This window comes from Antechinus flavipes, chromosome 2 (genome assembly GCF_016432865.1).
Source record: "Antechinus flavipes isolate AdamAnt ecotype Samford, QLD, Australia chromosome 2, AdamAnt_v2, whole genome shotgun sequence".
Taxonomy (NCBI): Eukaryota; Metazoa; Chordata; class Mammalia; order Dasyuromorphia; family Dasyuridae; genus Antechinus; species Antechinus flavipes.
This window is the reverse complement of record NC_067399.1, coordinates 565332721-565356097: the sequence shown is the minus strand read 5'-3', so window position 1 is coordinate 565356097 and position 23377 is coordinate 565332721. Positions and strand designations below refer to the sequence as shown.

The 23377-nt window shown below is 33.8% G+C and overlaps 1 protein-coding gene across 1 annotated transcript in view; it reads right to left on the bottom strand.

The window, feature by feature from the left end:
* The window catches only part of AGBL1 (AGBL carboxypeptidase 1), a 1144955-nt gene that overhangs the window by 363754 nt on the left and 757824 nt on the right, over positions 1-23377 (bottom strand). Inside the window, exon 22 of the mRNA XM_051981064.1 lies at positions 8571-8731. Coding sequence (XP_051837024.1) covers positions 8571-8731 — 161 coding nt within the window. The remainder of the gene's footprint in view (positions 1-8570; positions 8732-23377) is intronic.

Genomic DNA, 23377 nt, shown 5'->3' with positions numbered 1-23377 from the left:
TATAAAAATGAAAACTCACAGACAAATAACAAAGGGATGATGGCCATATATGACAAACCTCTCTTTTAGTACTAATTTTGAATGATGATTGCACAGACCTCTTTGCCAAGTTCTCAAAGAAGATTTTTTTTTGCTTCTCATCACCAATACATTGCTTATCTCTATGATGGAAAGAAGAAGTATTTTTTTTTTGCATGCTATTCTCTGCAATCTTGATCTGTGCTTTTTGAAACAGATAGGTAATATTGATGGATAGAGTTCTAAGCTTGCTGTCAAGAATATGTGAGTTTAAATCTAACCTCTGAAATTTACTATTTGTGTGGCCCAATGCAATTCACTAAAGTAATTTGCCACAGTTTCCTCAAATATAAAATTGGGGGTAATAATAATATCCACCACCCAGGATTGTTGTGATGGTCAGATGAAATATCCTGTTAAGGTGCTTAACACAATGCCTGGAACATAGTAGAAGCTTAATAAATGTTTGTTTCTTTTCCCCCTCCTTTTATGTTAATTGCCTAGATTATGTCAAACAACTGGAAAAAAGAAAGTAGAGGGAACGTGACAACTTTAGGAGAGTTTTATTAACACAGTACTCAGGGTACTTTCATTCTCTTACTCTACCAATTCAGAAGTCTGTATAAAAGGAGATGTATTTGATTGCTGCATCATGAATTCCTGCTTTTGATGTCTCCAGGAACTTATTATTCATAATCAGAAGAAATAATTCATCCTGTTTAAAAAACAAAGCGATTTCTACTGGTACAAAGTTGGGTAATAGAGAGGTGGCAAGAAATAAGAATACAATTATAAGGTGAAATTCCTGGAAAGGTAGAAAGGTTTTTCTGCCTATCTTTATGTTGGTGGACTATAGGTTAATGAACTGATATTTTAATTCAACTTGATAAGCATTTATTAATTTGTCTACTATGTGCAAGGCACTGAGCTAGGTGCTAGAAATACAAAGGCAAATGAAATAGGCCTAATCATCCTTGTCATTCCTTTGGTAAGAAACAATATGAATATTAAAGAATAAATTAAAAATATATCCAAGTAATTTCAGAAAAGACCTCTAGCAACTAGAGAGAATCAGAGATGACTTGTGTAAAAGGATAACTCTCTAAGAGGCAAAGGTGAAAAGAGAGTATGTTCTATGCATCAATGAGAGATGCTGTGGAAGCCTCAGTACACATATGGAAATGAGAGATGGAATGTCACATTTGGGGAACAGCAAGGTCTATTTGTGAAAAGATAAAATTTGTGAAAAAGAATTCACAGGCAGGCTTAAAAGGTGTTCTAGAAGCAGAATGTGGAAGGCTTTAAAAAGCAAGCTTCAATATTAATGTTTTAATGTAATCCGTTGTTACCCATCTTAACAAATCATCTCAGCCTCTAGATCTTCCATACTAAAAAAAAAAAAAAAAAAAAAAAAAAAGATGTTTGGGAAATAGGGACTTCTGGAAAGAAGTATCAGGAAATTAAAATCAAATTTCTGTTACCCCTGACAGGCAATTATCTTAGAACACTTAGGAAATATGATGAGTCATATCTCAGTCATTGTTAGAAGTCTCCATCGTTTTACATGGCTCCAATGTCAGAGATATTTTAAATGTTCTCCTAGCTTGATTTTTTTCTAAAAAGATTGCTATAGTTTAGCATTCTCTTTCTTTTACACCATTGATCCCATTCCTAAATTCTCTTTTTGACTTTATTTTTTTCTAACACCTTCTTAATTCTTCATGCATTATTTGTTTTCTTCCATTAGCATCTGACCACTGAAAAGACAGGAGAGTCAAAAGTGTTGACATTTATTCAATTGTACATCAATGTTATACCATTCAGTATTTTTATAAAAAAAATAAAATTTTGAATCCTGGGCTTCCATACTATACTGAAATAGGAGATTCTTTTTAGATGAATAACTATAGATAATCACAGTAATAATTTTTAATGTCAGTAACTTAAAGTCTTAGAGTCATTGTGTCTAGTAAGGTCAAGTTATAAATGAAAATGCTCTATACCAGAAAAAGAAAGGCACTTGATGTAAGACAAGAGAACTAGATAAGAAAAAAAAAATGGTAGGCCTAGATCAAATATTTATTAAGGATTTATCATGTACCAGGCACTCTAGGCAAGTGGGCAGGATAAAGTGGTTCCTAGAACTAAGTAAAAGTCGACTGCAGGGTTTTGAATTATAGCTTCTGATGATAATGTGTGTTACATATATTCTATCAAAGTTTAGTCCTTTTTTATTCAATTTTGTTAAAGGTTTTCTAATTCTCATTGTCATTCTTTTATTACTGCCAAACACATTGCCATAGCATGCTAAAGGAATTTTTGACTTCTTGTTTTTTTATGGTCCTGAAATCCTAGGTTCCTTCTTATTACTTTATTCCATCCATATCCCATGATGTTGTCTTCAAGATTTTATCCAGCACCAATGAATATTTTCTGATTCTGTTTTCTAAGGCAAGATCAGATTAAATAGGACTCTTTAAATATGACTTTGTAACCTGGATTTCCATGCTCTTCTGGGATAAGAAGCTGTAATAGATGTAGCTTTGAGAATGGAGAAAGTATAATACATTTGTCTTCCTATTTAGAAAGAACTGGAGTGAGCCAGAGATTCCCACAACAGTAGTCCATTAGAGGTAGCACGAATATGGGGGTTGTGACAGAAGGTTAGTAATACTGAGTACTCAACTTAAAGGCCTGCTGGTGTGCTGAATATAATAGATTTCAACAAGTCCTTTTCTCAACTATGAAGACTTCCTCTGTTCTGAGCCATTGTGGTTTTGCTGACTCTTGGTTCTGTCTTGGCTCTTAGATCCTATACCAGCTAATAACATCATTGCCAACAATAAACAAAAACTCTGATTCTATCTATATTCTTGCTTCTGAGTATCCTGCATGACCCTGGACTCATATTATCGTAATGTATGAGACTAATATGAGCACCAAGAAGAATCCCTAATAACTTTTTTCTCACAATCAGGTCAGATAGACAAACCTTCCAAGCACATTGAAATTATTTGGTCAAGAATCTACCATCCATCAAATGTATGTCTTATTTACCAATTAGAAAAAGAACATGGAAAAGTTGATGGAGCTTGAATTAACAAAGACTGTCTGGGAAAGATTAAGGAAATATAAGCTCAACTGGCATTAGAAGATCCATATTTGAATCTTATGGGTGGTTAGTACCTTTTAAAATCTTGGCACCTCACTAGGCATTATTTTCCCAATTTATAAATAGATGGAATTAAACTATAGCAATTCAAAGAGCCTTTTCATCATTAAATCATTAAGTAGAAAGTATTGAAACAAACTACTCAATTAAAGTACTCATTTTTTGTGTTAGCCCATTGGTAATTCTCGAACTAGTTATTGTACAAATAGAGTATTTGTATAAACTTATGGTACTCCATCAGGGATGGTTCTTCTTGGTTTGAATTTCCCTGCTTTAGTTTTAATTTTTGCTTTCTTTTTCTTTCTGCCTTTATTTTTAAACATGTTTGATAAATTAATTACTTCTCTGGAAAGTACTTAGGCTTTGAACTATCCTACAGGAGGTCTCATTCTAGAGTTTGATAATGGGCACTTGGATCAGCAAACTTACTGACTATTTAATACTACAAAAGCCAAGAGAATCAAACAAAAACACAGAGAAAAAGATGGCATTCTGAAAATTAATGAAAAGCTGATGAATTTCCCTAGACTGCCCGAGGAAAGTTAGTTGAAGCTTGCCTAAATATAAAGTGCATTCATTAAGTGCTTCTCTCCTCTTTGGGTAAATCTCAGAGGTTTTCAGTGGCCTTAAATTTTTGGAATACTAAGTCAAGGAGTTGCTATTTGTAGAGGGGGAAGGAAAAAACATTTTTATTTGAAAACATTTTTCAACTGAAAGAAGTCATATATCTTTCTGTAGGTCTGGCTTTCTAAATTGACAAAATTAACCACAAGAAAATAAGTGGTTCAGTGGACTTGAGCTAGGAAAGGAAACCATGGCTATGAAGAGTTCCTGACCCCACCTCAAACAGATATGTAATATTAGACAAGCCAGCTAACTTCACTGAGCAAGTCACTAAAACTCTTTTCTCTTTGCTTGGATCATTTGTATAATAGGAATCATATTAAGTAGCTTTGGGTTGTTATTTTAGGAAGCATTTTGTAAAAAAAAATGATGATGCATATGGCAAATAATGGAAATATAATTTTCTTTTCCTCTTAGTTTGTATTTTTTATGTTTCTTGTTTAGACTATCATTTTACTGAACAGGGATTAGTTGTAGAGATTTGGCTGTAGAGAGATCATCAATTTATTTTGAATTATAACAAAAGAATCAGCAGGGCTACCTTGCCTAAGAAGGACTCAGAAAAAAAAAAATAAGTAAAGACTATAGGGAAGATAGAAGCAGGTTTCAGTTTTATTTATTCTGATAAGAGATAGAGAGCTCCTGATCAGGTACCAGGCTAGAGCACAGCAACAGTACAGAATGATATTAGGTTCAAAATTGAAGACAGGAAGAACTGAGGAAAAAGACAATGAGAAATCTCATTGCCATTGTCAGATGGCAGTGATTTTGAAAAATACATGCTTTGAAATGTAAAGTTATCTTTAGTGCCAATCCCCTACATTTACATAAATATTTTCAATTCCTAAAACTCAAAGACCTTGTAGAATAATTACTAATTATTAACACTACAACATAAACAATGTATCCATCAGAGAAGTCTCTGGATGCACAATTGTGCTGTTCAAGGTCTTGTCCATTCAGGGGGATATATCCTTCCTATTTAGGAAAAAGCCAAGAAACTAAGAGGTCCCTAATGAAAATGTCCTGCCTTTCTCAAGCCTGGGCATAGTCTAATAAGACTGTAAGAATTCTTTTGCAGTATGGGGAAAAGTTGTAAAATAATTCCACAGCTTTAAGAAAAGGCAAAAGTTATAATCAGTGAGAGAAAGAACTCTAGAACTCAGTGTTTGAAGAAGCATATAAATTAAAATTTAAGGACCAGAAACAAAGATTGCTAATACAACTATGTTTTTGAAGCTGCATGTTTTGAAAAGTTCATTGGGGAGTTCCACTCCAGATCTGGGGAGGATTCAATATGGGATCAGAAGAAAACTTTTCTCCCTTGCAAACTGAGAAGAAACTATGCTAATATTCTCTTAAACATCAGAATTAACTCAATCTATTCAATGTATTGATAATTACATTTATAATCCAAAAACATAAGAGTATTTAAGTACCCTTTTCTTTTTATTTAAATGGAGTATGAACATCTCCTGAAAAATTAATACCATATCTGAAGGTGATGTTTTTGTCCCTTTTGATGTTTTATCAAATTAAACACTAGAAAAGCAATGGCTGCACTTAGATGATGAGAAAATCACAGGACAAAATGAAGGGATAATAATTTTAAATTGGGAGAAAATCCTAGAAAATCTGAGGTTAGTAAGGTGCAAATATAAATCTTTAGGTTTTTTTTTTTTGTTTTTTTTTTAAGGAATGTGAGCTTGTTTAGAGGATCAAAGGCAAATAAAGGAGCTCTACTAGAGAGCAGCAAAAAGTAATTGAAGAACAAATATCAAGATGAACTGTGGCTGACTCAGCAAAAATACTAAATGACCTTGGAAAAGGCTTGTCACAATAGATAAATGGTACATTTTGGAGAAGTAGTTTAACATTCCTATAATGCATGCACAATTATTTCTGAGGATGAATTGGAAGAGAGGAAAATACCTCTTATGTTTGTAAAAAAAAAAAAATCTTACATGATGGACACTCAAGTAGAGAGGAAAGGGTTGGAAGAGAGGGGAAAATCTTGTATGTGTGTTTCATTTTCAGCTACAATCTGTGAGTAAATAACCATGATTGCTGTCCCGTCTCTGGGTATGACAAATGGGGAGTTACTCCATAAGCGTTGACTAAACTCTAATCGCTTTTATGGCAAATGAGGCATGAAACTTATTGTCAAAAAACATGATGTCCGAAGTGTAGAGCAGCACTTTATCTTCCTAGCAGATTCCTCAGAGGTCTGAACCAGCTAAAGGGCCTGGGATACTTCAGCAATTGTACTCTGAGCCCTCTTTCAGGCTAAATATGAACAAAGGTCTATTTGGACAGCATGTTCTATTTTACAGAAGTGAATTTTACTGAATGATGGTGGAAATTATAAATAAAGACAAGTTAACCTTCAATTGGGAAAGATGCAGGTGGTTATGTATCAGGGGTCTCTTCCTGCAAGTCCATTGAGAAATGTGCTGCACAACATCACAGAATCTTTCTAGATCAGTTATTGGCCATTTAAGTGAGGATCCTAATGGTAATGAAATATCCTGGGAATAATTCCTCAGTTACTCTTTCATCTGACTTAAAAGGAGAAATAGTGTGTTGCTTAGAAACAAAAGTCCCAAACAGCTAACTCTTGGTTTCAGTCTGATGAGTGAGAAATGACTCCCTCTCAAAATACATGTAAGAAGGTCACTCCCCAGAACACTTTTGGGTCAAGGATATTTGCATGCAGTTTTCTCTACCACCAGGTGGCCTCAAGGTCTCAAGGGCACTTTGCACTGAGGCTCAGATTCTGTTTCTTGTCAGTTGCCTTAAAGTTCATGTGAAAATATTTTATGATGCAAACATTTAGAAAAATAAGACAGAAGGCATCTCCCTCCTTTATGTGCTCATTCTCATTCATTGAATTTTCCCTCCCTCTTTAGCCTCTAGCTCTGAAGCTCTGAGACTGATTCAATTCTACAAGTTGAAGAACCATTCATTAAGTATATACTATTTATTAGGCACAGATTAGAGTGAGTGGGCATCATAAAATAGCTTCTAGATATTAGAGAAGAATAGTTATTGTGGGATGTTGAATCTTATCATCTTATGATAGTCTGTGTTCTAGTCATCTTACTTGATCCTTGACACTTTATTTTTCAGATTCATGTTAGAAACTGGGCTTCCTTGATGGATTTTTCTTGTTCCACATTACAAACAATTGATCCTTACTGTATTTGGCACAATCAATTCTGCTAGAGGCAACAGGGCCAAGCCTGTTCAGTCTTCCTCACTGAACAAGGAAGAAAACAACTGAATGGAGCTGAGACAATTGGGAAAGAGCTAAAGGAAAAGACAAGTTGATATATAAGCTCTGACAGGTGGAAATATTTGCTGAGGCTGATCACAATGATATCACACATGACAAGACATAGAAGGGGATGAAGAAAATATGAGGAGAAAGAGTCAGACTCACTATTAGAAAGAAGAATATGGACAATCATGTCCCTACGGAACAGAAGAATTTGTCTTTTGGTTTTCTCCATGGCCTGTGATCAAAATCAAGATTTGGTGAGTGAGCTAATTAATTCATTGAAGTAATTAGGGGTATAAGAAACCAGCAACATCTGAAGCAGATTGAATTTGTACTATTTGTTATTGACTGACATTTGCTGACAACTCTCTTTGGAGAAGAAGCCTCAGTTAGGCAACTTAAAATCAGTTAAAAAGAGGCTGAGACTAAGCACTCTCATCCATAGACACATGCATATCCCTAGGATTTATACAAAAAATTATTACTTACTTTTGTTTTCGCCATAAAATGTGATATACACAGTCAATAAACACTTATTAGTATCTACTATGTGCCAGATATTGTGCTAAATTTTGAGGATAAAATGAAAGGCAAAAGGTAGTCCCCACTCTCAAGGCATTCAGATCTAAAATAGTTGAAAACAATTATATATAGGCAAGATATATGCAGAATAAAGCAATTGTATTCTTTTAAAGTTTTCTAGTAGTATTGTTATCTATCACTACATTTTCTCTGGTTAAATGACCATACTTACAAATTTGCTCTATACTCAACACATGCACACCTAAATCAGGCTCTTTTGGCTTCTTTCTATTTAAAGATCTCTCTCTCTCCCTCCCTCCTCAGTTGCTTTCTTCCCTTCCTCACTATATCAGGAACCCAAAAAGATGCAAAATCAGTTAAGATGGTCTCTGTCCTCACAGAGCTTATAGAATGGTTGAAGATAAACTATCTATACAAATACATAGAATATAAAATAAAGCATAAAACATGCAAAAGTAAATTAAAATTCAATATTTCCCTTTCCATCTTTTGTTTCTAAACACCATTAATCATTAAACTATGGGCTAAATACCCGTGGTAGAAAATGATGAAAATGTAAGGGTTAAAAAACATTGGTCCCTCTTCTCCTTGAATTTTATGAGTAAAAATAGTAAACTATCTATGGAAATAACTATAGACAAAAATAAAATGTGTGTGGATAAAAAATAAACTAATCTTCCTTCAATTTTACAAATACCAGGATATACTTGAAATGGAACAACCTTCCTAAAATTCTGTTTCTAACTATCCTTAAAATGCTCCAACACCCCTTAGATTATCACTAAAACCATAGAATTTCCAAATTCAGAACTTTTATAATTTCCAATGTTTTCTCAATCCTATTAACTTAAAAGTATTCCCCTCTTATTTATAAAGATAATCTGTCATAGGAATCCAATTAGTTCTATTTTCCTGATGATCTTGAAAGGTTACCTTTGAAGCTGGTGTTGAATATCCTCCCTGGAATCTAGTAAGGCAGAAGCTTTGGCCATGAACTCAGAACTACATGTTAATGATTTGAGCTGCAGAAGAAATAGGCCCAGGCAGAATGTGGCTCCCATCTCCTCCAATTCACGTGTTCCCAGCTGTAAATCCTGCCAATGAGATACAACTCTGAATTAATGAATGATATATATATAACAACTAGAGAATGATATCAACTTTAGACTGTAAGTGTAGCCTCCTAGCTTCTCTTTCTAAGAAATCGATTAGTTGATAACATGTTTTAACTATTCACAATATACACCATATCTGAAATTTACTAATGTAGTCAGTTACAAATGATATTCAATAATGTGAAAGCTCATTGAAGATGTTTTACTTTTATTATTGCACACTTAGAAGAACTATTTTACTTTTGTTGTTGCATACTTAGAGTCTAGTACAATATAACACAAATAATCAGCATGTAATAAATGTTGAATTGTATTGGATTGCAATAGAAATAAAAGACATCTGCATCTAATCTAAAAAAAAGGCAATTTCCTGGAGGAAAAGATGAAAACTAAAGATAAGAATAAAAAAGTCATTCTCTAAATATAAATGATTAAAGCCTTAAAATGTTAGTACACTGCAAAATACATCTGTAATAGTATTTACAGTTGAATGCTAAGCCAATGAAGTGGAAAAGATGAAGAACTTTCAAGAGAGGAAAAGGTTATTATTTAAGAGAAAGTAGTGAATGGAGTTTGATGGGGCTTATCTGATGTTGTTCAGTCATGTTTGACTCTTTGTTATTCCATGACCTTGGCATGCCAATAATGCCCATGAGGTTTTCTTGGCAGAGATGCTAGAGTGCTTGCCATTCTCTTCTCCAGTGGGCAAAGTAAAAAAGAAGTTAAATGAATTGCCCCAGAGTCATATAGTCAGTAAGTTTTGAATTTGAACTCAGGTCTTTTTAAAAAAAATTTTTTAAATAGCTTTTTATTTACAAATATATGCATAGGTAATTTTTCAGCATTGACAGTTACAAATCCTTTTGTTCCAACTTTTCCCCTCCTTTCTCCCACCCCTTCCCTCAGATGGCACTTTGACCAATACATGTTAATATGTTAAAGTATAAGTTAAATACTATATGTGTGTGTGTGTATGTGTGTGTGTATGTGTGTATATGTGTGTATATATATATATATATATATATATATATACACACACATATACATACATATATGTCCAAACAGTTATTTTGCTATATAAAAAGAGTCGGACTTTGAAATAGTGTACAATTAGCCTGTGAAGGAAATCAAAAATGCAGGTGGACAAAAATAGAAGGACTGGGAATTCTATTTAGTGGTTCATAGTCATCTCTCAGAGTTCTTTCCCTGGTTGAGTTCGTTACTGCTCTATTGGAACGGATTTGGTACATCTCATTGTTGAAGTGGGCCACATCCATCAGAATTGATCATCATATAGTATTGTTGTTGAAGTAAATAATGATCTTCTGGTCCTGCTCATTTCACTCAGCATCAGTCCATGTAAGTTTCTCCAGGCCTCTCCGAAATCATCCTGCTGGTCATTTCTTACAGAACAATAATATTCCATAATATTCATATATCACAATTTATTCAGCCATTCTCCAATTGATGGTCATCTACTCAGTTTCCAGTTCCTGGCCACCACAAAGAGGGCGGCTGCCACGAACATTTTTTGCACATACAGGTCCTTTTCCCTTCTTTAAAATCTCTTTGGGATATAAGCCCAGTAGTAACACTGCTGGGTCAAAGGGTATGCACAGTTTGATAGCTTTTTGAGCATAGTTCCAAATTGCTCTCCAGAATGGCTGGATTTATTCTTTTTTTTTGGGGGGGTGACTTTTTTTTATTTTTTATTTTTTAAATAACTTTTTATTGATAGAACCCATGCCAGGTTAATTTTTTAAAGCATTATCCCTTGCATTCACTTCTCTTCTGATTTTTCCCCTCCCTCCCTCCACCCCCTCCCCCAGATGGCAAGCAGTCCTTTACATGTTGAATAGGTTACAGTATATCCTAGACACAATATATGTATGTAGAACCAAACAGTTTTCTTGTTGCACAGGGAGAATTGAATTCAGAAGGTGTAAATAACCCAGGAAGAAAAACAAAAATGCAAGCAGTTCATATTCATTTCCCAGTGTTCTTTCTTTGGGTGTAGCTGCTTCTGTCCATTCTTGATCAATTGAAACTGAATTAGCTCTCTCTATCGAAGAGATCCACTTCCATCAGAATACATCTTCAAACAGTATCATTGTTGACGTATATAATGATCTCCTGGTTCTGCTCATTTCACTCAGCATCAGTTCATGTAAGTCTTGCCAGTCCTCTCTGTATTCATCCTGCTGGTCATTCCTTACAGAACAATAATATTCTATAACGTTCATATACCACAATTTACTCAACCATTCTCCAATTGATGGGCATCCATTCATTTTCCAGCTTCTAGCCACTACAAACAGGGCTGTCACAAACATTTTGGCACATACAGGTCCCTTTCCCTTCTTTAGTATCTCTTTGGGTTATAAGCCCAGGAGAAATACTGCTGGATCAAAGGGTATGCACAGTTTGATAACTTTTTGAGCATAGTTCCAAATTGCTCTCCAGAATGGCTGGATGTGTTCACAATTCCACTAACAATGTATCAGTGTCCCTGTTTTCCCACAGCCCCTCCAACATTCCACATTATCTTTCCCTGTCACTCTAGCCAATCTGACAGGTGTGTAGTGGTATCTCAGAGTTGTCTTAATTTGCATTTCTCTGATTAATAATGATTTGGAGCATATTTTCATATGTCTATAAATAGTTTCAATTTCTTCATCTGAGAATTGTCTGTTCATATCTTTTGACCATTTATTAATTGGCAAATGGTTTGATTTGGCTGGATTTATTCATAATTCCACCAACAATGTATCAGAGTCCCAGTTTTCCCACATCCCCTCCAACATTCCGCATTATCTTTCCCTGTCATTTTAGCCAATCTGACAGATGTGTAGTAGTAACTTAGAGTGTCTTAATTTGCATTTCTCTGATTAATAATGACTTGGAGCATTTTTTCATATGGCTAGAAATAATTTCAATTTCTTCATCTGGAACTCAGGTCTTTCTGACTCAAGGCCTATTTCTTTATCCACTGATGATAATAATTACTTGGTAGTAATATTAATACAAATGGTAGTGGTGGTGGTACTCAGCATTAATAAGAATCATACTTTATTTGAGGCACTATCTTAAACTATTTTAAAATATTATCTTATTTGATCTTTATAACAACCCTGGGGAAAAGTTTCCATTTTCTCCTCCATTTTATAGTTTAGAAAACTGAGGTAAACAGTAGTCAAGTGACTGCCCAAATTCACAAATCTAATAAATGTATAAGATTGAATTTGAATTCAAATCTTCCAGACTCTAGGCTTGATGCTCTAATTGTCATGTTACCATGCTGCTTCAATAAACATTGATTAAGTGCTTTCTATTTTCAAGACATTGTGCCTATCATTGTGGATACAAAAAAGGCAAAAAATAATCTTTCCTCACAATAAGCTCACAGTCGAATGGAGAATACAATATACAATTATATACCATAATATAGCTATCTGTTTACTCAAGATAAATTGGAAATAACCACAAGAGGAAAAACAGTAAAATCAGTGGAGATTGGGAAAGGTTTCATATAAAAGATAGGATTTTATCTGGGACCTGTAGGAAATCAAGGAAACCAGGAATAAGAAATATTTGGTGGAAGAAGTAAGACTGGGAATAAAAAGAGATCAATTCTATAGGTAGAAAGGAAGTGTGCAAAGAATAAGGAGGTCAAAGTTCCAGTAAAGTTCCTAGACTCTGCCACTAAATAACTGAATAAGCTTGAACAAGTTTATTGAACCAGCTCTATAATTTCTCTAAGAATTTCTTAGATCATGACAGATTCACAGATTAAGAGTATGAAGGAAACTCATAGGTGATGCAATACCATCCACGCTTAAAAATAATAAAAAAAACAAACAAGCAAACAAAACTGAGGCCAAAAGAGGTTAAATGATTTGCAAAGTCAAACTGATAGTAAATTGGTGTGCTGGGATTTGAACTCAGGTCTGCAGACTTCAAAGTAAGTATATTTTCCATTGTATCACACTATGATATGAGGCAAAAAAGTTTAGAATTGGGAAGAATGCTAGATATCATCTAATATAATTGTCTTATTTTACAGAGAAAGGAACAGGTTCACAGATATTGTTTGCAAAGAAAGTGAGTTACTATCAGAAAGTTTCTGACTTCTTTCCACTATATTACATCATTTCTTCAATCTGTGAAAGCTCCTTAAGATTTCTAAAACCCATCTAATAGTCCTTTCCATATATACATTTCTCAAAGGCATGTTGTAACAACCAAATAAGATTAAGTATGTCGAAGTGATTTGAAAATATGAAGGGTCAAACAAAAGCAAATTTTAAATTTATTTATATTACATAGATGCCGTTCTGTGAGTAAAAATGGTGGGTATAAAGCCTGATGGACAGGAGAAATCAAGTAATCTAGGTAGATTTAATTTGCTAGAGCACCCACCTCAAGTTAAAGTGCGGTGGGAAAAGTCAATTAAGCAATTGAATCATGACCAGTAGAAAGCTTTAAAGTTCATGAATGGTAAATTTAATTTGCTATGAGAGGGGTTATAGTCATTGAAAAGTTATAAGAAGGTTAGTATTGCTGATTAGATAACACTTAAGAAAGGAGTTTTTTGACAGAAAATAAAGAATTGCTAATGAAAGGAAGGTTTGCTGGGAAGAAATCATAAAATATCCATACACAAACTGAATGGTATCTATACTAAAATCATGACTGGAAAGCAGTGTAGGATTGGGAAATAAACTGGAAAGGGGGTGTATATGGGAATGGAAGAGGGAACCAAAACAAATTATATGTTGTCAACACAGACATCAACCTATTTCAAACCTGTTAAAATTAACTGAACCTTAAACAGGATAAGTAACTTGTCTATTACCCCACAGCTAGTAAGCATTTGAAAAAGAACTTGAATTTCATTCTAACAAGATCCCAAATGAATAGTCTGACTACTCAGTTATTTCACCTCTCAAAGGCAAAATAAAAAGGAAAAAAATATTCCAAATTGTTTATATTGTTTGGATCACTGAGAGCAATTTATTTTCTCTGTCTCTGTCTCTTTGTCTCTGTCTCTTTGTCTGTCTCTTTCCCCCTCTCTCTTTGTTTCTGTTTTTCTGTCTCTGTCTCTCTGCCTCCCTCTCTTATCTCTCTCTGCCTCTCTCTCACATATACCCCTCCTCTCTCAGACTCTGTGCCTTTAATTGTTTCCTTATTTTTAGTTTGTATATCAAAAAATTAGCATCAAGATTCAGATTTGTCTGACCAAGTTCTTCCCCTGCAGTTGAGGGTAAAAATTTCAGATTAGCTGAGTATTGACCTTAAGCAAAGATTTGTAAACTCTATTTTCCTACTAATTTGATAGCTATACTATATAAAGGTTTCCTGATTTGTTGATATTATAAAGACAAGGATCAGAAACAAATATCTCATTCCTCTTAACCTTTGGGAACTCAAGGATATTGATGACACACACAAAAAAATTACGTAGGGAGAATCTTGAATCTAACAAAATTATTTAGAATTGGGAAGACAAAAATGTTCAAGGTTATTTTATCAATTCGTGTATCTATTTTTCTACATGTTTTGATACCTGTTTTCCTGAGGAAACAGACATTACTCCAGTTTTCGAAGAAGCCTATTCTTCTGTAAACAACTGCACTAGAGAGGAAAGACATATGTTATATAAGTTCATACTTTTTTAAGTCTATAGGAAGAGATCACTTTTTTAAAAGCCAGGCAGTTTACAACATCCCTAAAGTGTTTTCCCTCTGGTGAAAAATCTATGGTATTACTTAACAAATGAGCTCTTATATGTCTTCTTGATTTCTTCCCTTCATGTTCTTACTGTTTAGTATTTTAACTTAAAATGGGGATGTTAATATTAATATATCCTAGGGTAACTTGTGATCATTAAATTAAATAATATTTGTAAAATTCTTGGCACATTACCTGAAATATAGTAGGTATTTAATAATAAACACTGATTCTCTTCCCTCTTCCCAAAAACAATTTGAGTTCACGATTCTAATATATACTAGCCATGTGACAAATGGGCAAATTATATAGCATCTTAGTACTCTAGATAACTGATTCTAATTGCAGAAAAAAAACGCCAACCTAGTTTGATAAGAGTATTCTCACTTAGGATTTCTGCAGATCAATGAAACCATAGGACCAGTTCCTATCTATATACCTTGTATATGTTATTTACTCAATAAATATTTCATGAATCTTTTAAATCAATAAGTATATATTAATTTCCTAATATATGAAAGCACTATAACAGGTAGAAAGGATACAAAGCCAAAAACAAAACAAAACAAAACAAAAAAGCAACAACCTCTGGCTTCAAGAAGATATTAATATAGGATAATAAAGATGTTAAATACATGCCCAAATATGGGATGAAGCAGATTAAAATGTAATAGAGTAATGTTTAACACAATAAATAAAAATGCAATGGAAAATAAAGGGGAGGATTCTGGAAATATGATGGAGGAGGTTGGTAAATTTTCACCTTAGGGCAAACATAGATTGGTGAAAGATCAAGAAGGCTTGGGACAAAAGAGGGGTCTTCCAGATACAATCCAAGAAGAAAGACCCTGGGTCAGGGATTAACCCTTAAATGCAAATACCTCCAGGCTAGCTCCACAGAAACAAGAACAGGGGAGCCCTGGGGCAAATTGGGTGTAGTTGAAGCCTCAGCTTGAACCACAGATACTTTTCCTCCTGGATTATTTGTAGAGTCAGAGTTTGAGTCCAGGAAGACTAGGGAACCTTAGCTGATTGGAAATGCCAGGCCCAGCTGTGCATCTGGGACACAGACCTGGGCAAGAAAGAACCACATACCCCCTGTGTGCAGAGGAAGAGGGACAGAGACTCTGCTGGTTGTGGGAACTTGCTGGAGGACAGAGCTTTTAGTTTGGGGTTCCAGGTCAGAGAGAGGAGCTAAAGTGAAGTTTGAAGAACCATTCCCCACCAAATAATTAGGGGTGCTTAGAATCATTTATTTTTAATTAATTAATTAATTTAATATGCGTTGCTTTATGAATCAGGTTGAGAGAGAAAAATCAGAGCAAAAGGGAAAAATCATAGGATTAAACAAAAGGAAAACAAACAAACAAAAAAGATTTTAACATGCATGTGTTAATTTACAATCAAATTCCATATTTCTTTTTCTGGATGCACATGGCATTTTCTGTCCAAAGTCTATTGTACTGCTTTGGTTCACTGAATCATGGAGAAGAACCAAGTCTTTCATAGATACATACATTCTTGCTATTAGTGTATACAATTCCAAGCCTTTCAAAATTCAGCTTCTATATAATTTTTTATAGAACAATAATATTCCATTTCCTTCATTTACCAGAGTTTTTTTTTCAGTCATTTCCAATGATATCCTTTATCAAAATGTACTTTCCTTCATTAACTCTTTTATTTAAATCTATTTTTTTTTGTTTTTTCTTTATCTGAGATTCGAATTGATACTACTGCTTATTTTACTTCAGGTGAAGCACAATAAATTCTGTTCCAGCATTTTACCTTTACTTTGTATGTGTCTCTTTGGGTCAAATGTATTTCTAGTAATCAACATATTGTAGGATTCTTTTTTGATCCACTCTGCTTATAGTTTCCATTTTATGGTAAATTTTATTCCATTCACATTCATAGTCGTGATTATCGGCTCTGTATTCCCCTCCACCCTATTTTTTCCCCTGTATATACTTTTATGCTCTCTTTTCACTCTGACCTCAGTAGTGTCTTTATTTTTGACACCCAACCCATAACTTTATCTCTTATCACTCTCTGCCTTTCTTTTCCCTTCCCCCCCACAGTGTTTGTTCTCTCCCTTCTATCCAGCCCCTCCTTTTTCTTTCCTTTCACTTCCTATTTCTTTATAAGGTTGCATAGATTTCTATACCCAATTGAATTATTAAATTATTCCCTCTTACAGTCAAAATTTATGAGATCAAATTTCATTCAATGCTTATCCCCCCAGGGTGGCTAGATGGTGCAGTGGATAGAGCACCAGCCCTGAAATCAGGAGGACTTAAATTCAAATCTGGTCTCAGACACTTAACACTTTCTAGCTGCTTGACCCTAGGCAAGTCACTTAATCCCAATTGCCTCAGCAAACAAACAACAACAACAACAAAAAACAAAACAAACAAACAAACAAAAAAAAAAAACTTTGTGTATCAATGCTTATCCCTCTTGTTGCTTCTATAGATAATTATAGGTCTTTTGTGTCTTTTCATTTGAACTATTTTGGAAAGTCCTTTTTTTTTACACTGTTCTTTTATTACAAGAGACATTAAATAGGGGATAGATATGCTGAGAAATGACTTTAAAAGAAAAAAAAAATAAAGAAAAAATAAAAAGAGTAAACAGATAGTAAAACATTTAAAACTTCAAGCCAAGGAAGTGGTTAATTTCTGTAATAGTAATGGTGGGTTACAATTTTTTTTTTGAAAATTAAAGAGACATATTCAAATCTGTGCTTCTGGAAAATAGCCACAATAGGGAAGATGAATTTATAATCAAACAATAAAAATACAAATTGGTGACTAAAAAGCTTTTTCAATCATGCACATAAGAAGTGTGGCCATGTGTAGTGAGGGAAGGGGTCACATAAATGAGATGTTGGACAGGTAAAAGAAAAGACATTTCTGAATGAATATGGTAGGTGGAGGAGAAGAAAAAGTTGAGCGTAACAGAAAGGTAACCAACCCTAGTGACTAGAAGGATTATGGTATCATCACAGAAATAGAATTTTGGGGAAAAGGGCAACAAACCTTACATATAAAAACTCTCTTTTAGAAATGTTAAGCTTGATATGACAATTTAATGTACCAGAGTTGAAATGTCTAACAGAATAATATAGAGCTGGATTCTGGAGAAATATAAAGTACTGCATATGTTGAAAAAAGCAGATATCTTCACAGATATTGATTTTTCCCTCATGAGAATTAATGAAATCACTTAGAGAAGATTTGAAGAGAGGATAAAAGAAATGACCAGGACAGATCTTTTAAGTACACTTACGATTAAAGAGTAACACAGATGATGATACAGCAATTGAAACTAAGAAGGAGCAGTTAGAATAGCAGCAAGAAAACTAGAAGTACTTTCTTGGAATTCAACAGAAGAGAGAGTATTCAGGAGGAGAGTCTAATTAATGGTTCAAAAAAGCTTCAAAAAGAACAAGAAGAATGAGGAATTTAAAAATTCTATTGGTCCAGAGATTAAAGAGATCATTTTTCACTTTAGAGAGAATAATTCCAATGGGGTGGTGGAATTTGATGCCAAAATGTAAAGGATTGAAAAGTGAAATGTATTTAAGAAGAGAACTGTATATATGTAGGAAACTTTTTTGTTCTTAAATTTTTGTTTGTAAAAGTGAGGAAAAATAGGAGATGATAAATTAAATGGATGAGTGTTAAATAAATAAACTTAAATAAAAGGTACTTTTGTGCTTGTTTCTTTAAGATAAAGGTACCCTGGAATTTATGTAAACAATAAGGAAATAATCAAAAGAGAGAAATTAAAGATTAGAGGAAAAGAGTGAAGCAAAATTGCCAAGAAGAAAGGTGATAACTTGGGCACAAAAAAAAAAAAAAAAAAAAAAAAAAAAAAAAGACTTGGTCTACTGTCTTCTTAGACAGAAAGAAAGAAAAAAAAAGCACGGGTGGTTTAGACTCCAGCTTCTAAAACTGGTTTGTGACCCTATATAGGGTCTCATAGCTGAATGTGGGCCTCATGAAATCATAACGTATTATCATTTGTATGCTCATTTTATATGCCTATATACTGGCCACATGTAAAAAAAATTGAGTAAAAAGAGGTCATGACTGGAAAAAAAATTAAGAAGTCCTTATTTAGACTGTGAACTTCTTGAGATTAGGGATGATGATACACTTTTATCTTCAGTGCTAAGTGGTGGCTAACACACAGTAGATTTCATATAAGGAAAAAAAAAACAGGAAGGGATAATGATAATAAGTAATCGTCCTAATAAGAGCTACCATTTATATAACATTGTTAAGGTTTCCAAAATGCTTAAAAAATAGTGTTTCATTTTAACTTCACAGTTCCCAGGAAGCTATAATTAGCTTTATTTTATAGATGAGGAAATTGAGACCAACAGCAATTCAGTGACTTGTTCAGAATCATACCATTAGTGAATATCTGGGGACATATGTGCATCCAAATCTTTGACTCCAGGTCCAGTGCTTTATATATTGATACCTGTATTTGTCCTTCATTCTTAAAGGAGATCATATCAGGGAAGTGAAGCTAAGACATGTAAGTGAAGTGGATTTAAGTGAGGGACGGCTGTGCAAAATCATAAACTCCCCTCTCTCCTCCATAGCCATCTGGGTCCAGTGAAAAAATATATATCAGTATGATTGGAAATTACCTGGAATGCATTGATCTATTGCTACCTAATAATCTCCCAAAGGATAATATAGATTAGAGGAAAAAAATAGATTTAGAATAACTACTGTTGGGAGTAATCATACAAAGAATGACACAAAGAGTCAAGGAAAGCTGGGGGAAGCTATCTTATAGCATTAAGAATGTAGATAAGAATTTTAAATAAGATCTATGATTTCATTTACGTAGAATACTCCCAATGATCAGCTTCCTTTTGCAAGTCAGGTCATCACTTTTTTTCCAAGTTATAATTTTTATAATCTCATAAAGCTGATTGGGAAACTGGCAAGTGCTTTGTACAGGGTCACACAGTTAGTGTATGCCAGAGGCAGGATGTCAATTTAGTTCTTTCTGACACAAGGTATGTTCTCTTATGGAATGTTGTCTAAGATGAAATTAGACAACAATTGTTTGGCTTTCTCTAATATTTGGTAAAAATGAATATTAGTGGAATAAAGAGAAAGAGTAGACTTCCTTACGTGCGCACGTGCGCGCACACACACACACACAAAACACAAAATTAAAGAAACATAATCCACAATTTTGATACAGTTATGACAGTAAGGGCTGTAGGACAGGATAGTATGTCTTCACATTTTCAAAGGTAGCTGATCTTGGGTTGTGCTGGTTATTATTGGGGTTCTTGTTATTGTAATTTTGTTGTTATTTTTGTAGGAGGCAATATCCTCAAGGATATTAGTTAAAATACATTTTGTGAAATCTTGGATTTATCTAAATAAATACCCAAATCCTGATATAAATATTCAGAATGTAATTAGTAAAAAATATTTTATTTGTCCCATGGAATTAATATTGGCCTATCTACATTTGCCAATGTCAAGTGCTGCAGTTCTATCATCTATCTCTAGTAGGAAAAAAATACATGAATTCTAACACAGTATATTACAAATAGTAGACACATCAAAATTATTAATGTCATTGTTGATACTGATATCCCTTCAGAATACAGTCATCCAATATTAATCATAGGTCATCATGAAAAGCACATGAAATGAGATGCAGAATCTAATCACTTTCATGGGCAGTCTGCCTAATCACCATTAGGCTTACTGCCTGAAACTAGACTCACACTAATTTCTTTTAGGTCCATAGGTCAATGCTTATTTTCTTGGTTAGAATAACTTGTCTGCTATACCAGTCCATGAAAAAATCAAATGATGAGCAGATTTTCCTCAGAAGTGTTAAAAGAGATGAGTAGAGAACCCTTGAGATACCTTCTGAATTGAAAGACTTAAAACATTTGGAAATTTAAACAGGTTGGGGAAACATTCGAGTTAGTCTCTAAATTTCATTTTAACATATCTCACCTTAATACAAATATAGTTAAGTGGGAAAAATTAAGCCAATCCAGCCATGCAGATGTGTACTTTAATGAGAAACAAAGAATAAAAGAGAAAGTGATAAGGGTTAGACTTCCTCAATTTTGCTACTTATTAATACCCTCAAATGGACTCTAATGCTTTCTTACTGAGCACAGAATTAATAGCAGAATATTTTGGTCCTTCTGCCAGGCTCCACCTGATGGATTCCTTGAGTACAAAATCCCCTCTGTGTGCATCCCTTCAACCTAAGATTCCAAATACACGAGCAACAGCTGTTTTCCTAGTAAATGCAAAAAAAAAAAAAAAATCCCTTATATCCTGAGAAACAGCAAGGCTGGTAGTATGGGCTATATTACAAGTATGTCCTTCATTTCTATGCTGAACCTTCTATGAGTTTGTTTCAGGTTGAATTTTTACAACTTATCCACATCTCTCTATAAATGAGTTTTAATGTGAACCAGCATTCTAATATAGTATAATGGGGTACATACAGTGATGTGCCAAGGAGGCACTCTTTCCCTTATAAGTGAATGCTTCAGCGAATGGGTTTTTCTTTTCCAGTTTCTCGCTAAAGCAATAATTGTTAAATAGCATTTTGTGGATATTTTTATTTAAATAGTATTTTATTTCCCCCAAACTACATCAAGAAAAATTTTAGTATCCATTTTTATAAATTTTAAGTTCAAATTTTTTCTCCTCTCCCTCCCCTATATTCTTCCAAAGATGATAGGTAAATTAAATTAATATAGTTTATATATGTGGTGGTACATAAAACATATTTCAATACTAATCATAGTTGTGAAGGAACACAAATTTTTAAAAAACACTCCATAAAAAAGAATAAGGTAAATTAAAATATATAATTTAACCTCCCTCATTTGGACTTCATCAGTTCTTTATCTGGATTTTCCTTTATGAGTCCTTGTTATTTGTCTTATATCATGTTGCTGAGAAAAGGTGAATCATTTAAAATTGATCATCCTACATGTTGCTAATGTTGTGGATAAGATATTAATGTTCTGATTATTTCACTTTGCAAGCATTCATAGAAATCTTTCCAGATGTTTCTGTTGGGATTTTTTGTTTGTTTGTTTGTTTTTTGAAATCTGCCTCTTGAGTATTTCTTATTACACAACAATATTCTATTACATTCATATACTGAAACTTATTCAGCCATTCTTTCAATTTCTAATCCTTTGCCACCATAAAAACAGCTGCTATATATAATTTTTCACCCATAGGTTCTTTTACCATTTTATGGTCATTTTGGGATACAGATCTGTAGTAGTACCATTGGATCAAAGGGTATTCACAATTTAGTTGCTTTTGGGCAGAATTCCAAATTACTCTTCAGAATGGTTGAATCAGTTCACAACTTCACAATACACTACTGTACTAATTTCCCTCGATTCCTTCCAACATTCATCACTTTTCTTTTTTGTCATATTAAACAATCTAATAACAATGAGGTGGTATCACAGAATTATTTTTATTTTCATTTCACTAATCAAAAGTGATTAAGAGCACTTCTTTATAAGTAGATAGATTGCTTTGATTTTTTTTTCATCTGAAAACTGCCAGTTCATATCCTTTGATAATATTTCAACTGGGGAATGACTTGTATTCTGATAAATTTGACTCAATTCTCTATTTATAAAATGAGATCTTTCTCAGAGACACTTGTTGAAAAGATTGTTTTCCACTTTTCTGCTTTCCTTTTAATCTGCTTGCATTGGTTTTGTTTGTACAAACGGTTTTTTTTTAAAATTTAATATAATTAACTCTCTATCTTTTGTTTGGTCATGCATTCTTTCCCTACCCCTAGATCTGATAGATAACTATTTCTTGTTCTGCTAATTTGATTATGGTATCATCCTTTATGTATAAATCTTGCACCCATTTTGATTTTATTTTGGTACACAGTGTGAGGTATTGACCTATACCTAGTTTATTTCCTATTGTTTTCCCATTTTCCGACAAGTTTTTTTTTTTTAATCAAACAGTGAGTAAGGTGTCTCAGTTTATCAAACAGCACATTAGTTTAATGACTACTGTGTCTTGTATATTAAATCTATTCTGCTGATGTAAAACTCTATTTCTTAGCCAGTACCAGATAATTTTGAAGATTATTGCTTTATAATATATATTTTGTTTTCAAATCACCCGAATTTCCCAATATGTTCCCTTTGTCCTTCCATCTGGGACCTCTTTCTTTTTTCATTTTTTTAATAACTTTTTATTGACAGAACCCATGTCAGGGTAATTTTTTACAGCATTATCCCTTGCACTCATTTCTGTTCCGATTTTTCCCCTCCCTCCCTCCACTCCCTCCCCGAGATGGCCAGCAGTCCTTTACATGTTGAATAGGTTACAGTATATTCTAGATACAATATATGTGTGCAGAACCGAATAGTTTTCTTGTTGCACAGGGAGAATTGGATTCAGAAGTTATAAATAACCTGGAAAGACAAACAAAAATGCAAGCCGTTTATATTCATTTCCCAGTGTTCTTTCTTTGGGTGTAGCTGCTTCTGTCCATCCTTGATCAATTGAAACTGAATTAGCTCTCTTTATCGAAGAGATCCACTTCCATCAGAATACATCCTCAAACAGTATCATTGTTGAGGTATATAATAATCTCCTGGTTCTGCTCATTTCACTTAGCATCAGTTCATGTAAGTCTTGCCAGTCCTCTCTGTATTCATCCTGTAATTCATTCCTTACAGAACAGTAATATTCCATAACATTCATATACCACAATTTACTCAACTGTTCTCCAATTGATGGGCATCCATTCATTTTCCAGCTTCTAGCCACTACAAACAGGGCTGCCACAAACATTTTGGCACATACAGGTGGGACCTCTTTC